Here is a 3,072-nt window from a genome sequence, read left to right as displayed (position 1 = left end):
AATGTTTAAGAGTGCTTGCATTAGTTTGAGTTTTCCATTGAAAAAGCAAACGGGGGGTTTCACAAAGAGACAAAAGGATTCTGGTTTTTCGCAACCCCCGAGAGAAGAGAGAGATGAAAACATCAATACCAACAACAAAGCAACCATTAACATATATAAATATTATATATATATATATAAAATAAGAGAGACACCCACCACCCACACGAGTGGTTCTCGAGTTGCATGCACAGACTTTTTGTTAATTCAAAGAGACAGAAAAATCAGTCTCAAAATAACCACCCTGACCTCATTCTCGTTTTATTTACATAGACTCATAGAGATTAGAGTGTGTGATTTTAGAAAAAAAGAAAGAAAGAATCGTGTGGGTTCTTCTCTTCTTTTTGGTTGTTTTGCTTACCTTTCTCTTTCAACATTCAAACTATTTCTTGTTCCCCGTCTTTTGAACGTTCTTCTACTTCCTCTTGTTCTTGTTATAACTCTTCCTCTCTTTGCCGCACTCCAATTTCATTTTCATTTTCTCTCTTACTTTCTTGGGTTATATAACTAGAAAAATGCAACTTCTCCTTCTCTCTTCTCTACTAGTCTCTCTTCTTTACTAACCTCTCTTCAAAATCTTGCTTGTTTACTCTTTCTGACATTGTCTTAGCTCCTTCTTCTTTAATCCCATTTCCAGTTTTTTTTTTTCTTTTTCTTTCCATTGTGTTATTACTCACAATGAGTTTTCAACACTTGATGAGTGATGTTCATGGCTTCAGTGTAATTCATCAAGACATGAACTTTGTTCCTCCTCCACCTCCACCTCCTCCTCCTCAACTCTCTCTGTCTAACTCTTTTGCAGTTGTGGGTCATCATCCCATGGGGAGAGAGAGTAATAATCCTGCAGTAATGGGGCTTCAGATTTTGAACCCTTCTACTTTTAAGCCAGTGGAGAACAGGGGAGCTAAGAGAACAGTTGAAGAAAGAGATGGGTTTTTTGGGAGTGAAAAAAAGGGGCTTTCTTTGAACTTGGGTGAAGAAACAGAAGAAGTTAAGACCTCTGTTTCTGTCAAAACTAAGCACACTAAACTTTGTGCTAGAGGTCATTGGAGACCAGCTGAAGATGCTAAACTCAAAGAGCTTGTTGCCCAATATGGCCCTCAAAACTGGAACTTAATTGCTGAGAATCTTGAAGGAAGATCAGGTAATTCAACTCATAATATTTGATATTAAGATAAAAAAAAAGGGGTCCATTGCACAAGGACTATTGTTTATGACAATGTCTCCAAAGAATATATTTTGAACAAAAGAAAAAAGTGCTTTTGTATTAAAGTAAAGAAATTTGATTGATTTGTTGGTGATGTTCAGGGAAGAGTTGCAGATTGAGATGGTTCAATCAGCTAGATCCAAGAATCAACAGGAGGGCATTCAATGAGGAAGAAGAAGAGAGGCTGTTAGCTGCTCATAGATTGTATGGAAACAAATGGGCGTTAATTGCTAGATTGTTTCCAGGGAGAACTGATAATGCTGTGAAGAATCATTGGCATGTGATAATGGCTAGAAAACTCAGAGAACAATCAAGCATTTATAGAAGGAGAAAGCCAAGTTCTGCCTCTCAAACTGGACTTGAAAATATGATTATCCACAACAATGCCGCCAGTGAATCAACCATCTCAAGCAATGAATCCGCCTCAACCATCACTGATCTCTCTCTTACTCCCTCTTCAGCTAAACCTTCACCTGCAATTTTCACTAGGTTCTCACTGATGGGTATGTTTTATTTTATTTTATTTTTTTTTCTATTTGTTTTTGATAGTTTTGTTTTGTTGATTTTTAAATGTTTTTCCTTTTTTTTTTTTTTTTTAATGGGGTTTTTGATTGATAAAGGTTCATCTGGAGAAAAGGAGATAACAAAGGGAAGTATTGGAGATGTTGACAAATTTTATGGATATTACAAAGCAGGTAATATGGAAGTGGTTATGGGAATGGACCAATCTGGGCATTCATCAGATTCAAATTCAGAAGTTTCAGCAACAGACTCAGTAACCAACACCGACACTAATCTCTCTCTCTCAGGGCAAAATACTGAGAATACTTATCAGAAGAAGATCAGCGTGCCCTTCATTGATTTTCTTGGAGTAGGAGCTTCTTAGAAATTTTGAAAAAAAGAAAAAAAAGATTACAACTTCGTTGAAATTATCAGCCAGTGAAAGAGAAGCACATTGACATTGGTCTCCACTCCAATGCCAAAAATCTAGAGTCTTGCACTTGCAGTAGGTGTCATTTCTGCAGTCTTGAATGTACAGTTAAGTTCCATAAATGGAAAATGAGAAAAAATGAGTAAAAAAATAGGAGAAGAAGAGAGAGAGAGAGAGAGAGAGAGAGAGAGAGTTATGAGTAATTATAAGTTTAAGTTATTATAATATAATAATAATATTATGAGACTTGTAGTTGTGGTTTTGTTATTCTCTAAAAATTGAATGGCTTTTGTGGGATTGTGAATTTTTGATTGTGAAGAACAAAGGCAAATACTGTTTAGTGAGTGATGAATGAAGCTGCCTAACTTTCATGACTTTTCAATGCTGTTTGGTACACTTTTGTTGACCATATTATATGTCTAATTATATTTATAAGAACAGCCCCACCTGAACCTGATAGCATATATTTTAGTGGGGTCTACAAAATATTTGCATGAGCGTTCAAATAGTACCACATCGCATGTGTGGTACTAACTCGATGTCACTAGTTGGTTACATCAATACTTAAACAACCCCACTTTGTTTTTGTTTTAACCTATATTTTATAATTAATAATTTTTTACATATGTACATAAAAAGATATACATTCTATATTCATCAAATATAATAACATTATGGTCCATATGCTTCTCACTTAATCGATTCATTGCAGAACTAGTGAGATTACGTATACAAATTTGACAGGGACCTTAAGAATAAATGTTATGTTTCCATAACTATATATATATATGATGTATTATGTTAGGATCTCACTGTTATTAAGTGTGAGATTTTTTTTTTTTTTTAATGATAGAGAGTGTCTGAGTCGGCTTGTGTATATTTCAACTAATCTCCT

General features: G+C 34.9%; 1 protein-coding gene across 1 annotated transcript; it reads left to right on the top strand.

The window, feature by feature from the left end:
- Positions 1-717: 717 nt before the first annotated feature.
- Positions 718-2,543, top strand: LOC116136061 (transcription factor CSA-like). The gene is made up of 3 exons (XM_031421778.1): positions 718-1,183; positions 1,348-1,749; positions 1,867-2,543. Exons 1-3 carry the CDS (start codon positions 718-720, stop codon positions 2,130-2,132), a joined length of 1,134 nt encoding a protein of 377 aa, XP_031277638.1. The 3' UTR covers positions 2,133-2,543.
- Positions 2,544-3,072: the final 529 nt, after the last annotated feature.

Source organism: Pistacia vera, unplaced genomic scaffold (assembly GCF_008641045.1).
Source record: "Pistacia vera cultivar Batoury unplaced genomic scaffold, PisVer_v2 Contig309, whole genome shotgun sequence".
Classification (NCBI taxonomy): domain Eukaryota; kingdom Viridiplantae; phylum Streptophyta; class Magnoliopsida; order Sapindales; family Anacardiaceae; genus Pistacia; species Pistacia vera.
The sequence above is the reverse complement of the archived record's forward strand: the minus strand, read 5'-3'. Positions and strand labels throughout refer to the sequence as shown.

Bases quoted from the DNA above. Each gene is read 5' to 3' on its own strand.
- LOC116136061 (XM_031421778.1), top strand. From the start codon at position 718: ATGAGTTTTCAACACTTGATGAGTGATGTTCATGGCTTCAGTGTAATT. The intron at 1,184-1,347 runs GTAATTCAACTC...GGTGATGTTCAG, and splicing joins GAATCTTGAAGGAAGATCAG to GGAAGAGTTGCAGATTGAGA. The intron at 1,750-1,866 runs GTATGTTTTATT...TGATTGATAAAG, and splicing joins CACTAGGTTCTCACTGATGG to GTTCATCTGGAGAAAAGGAG.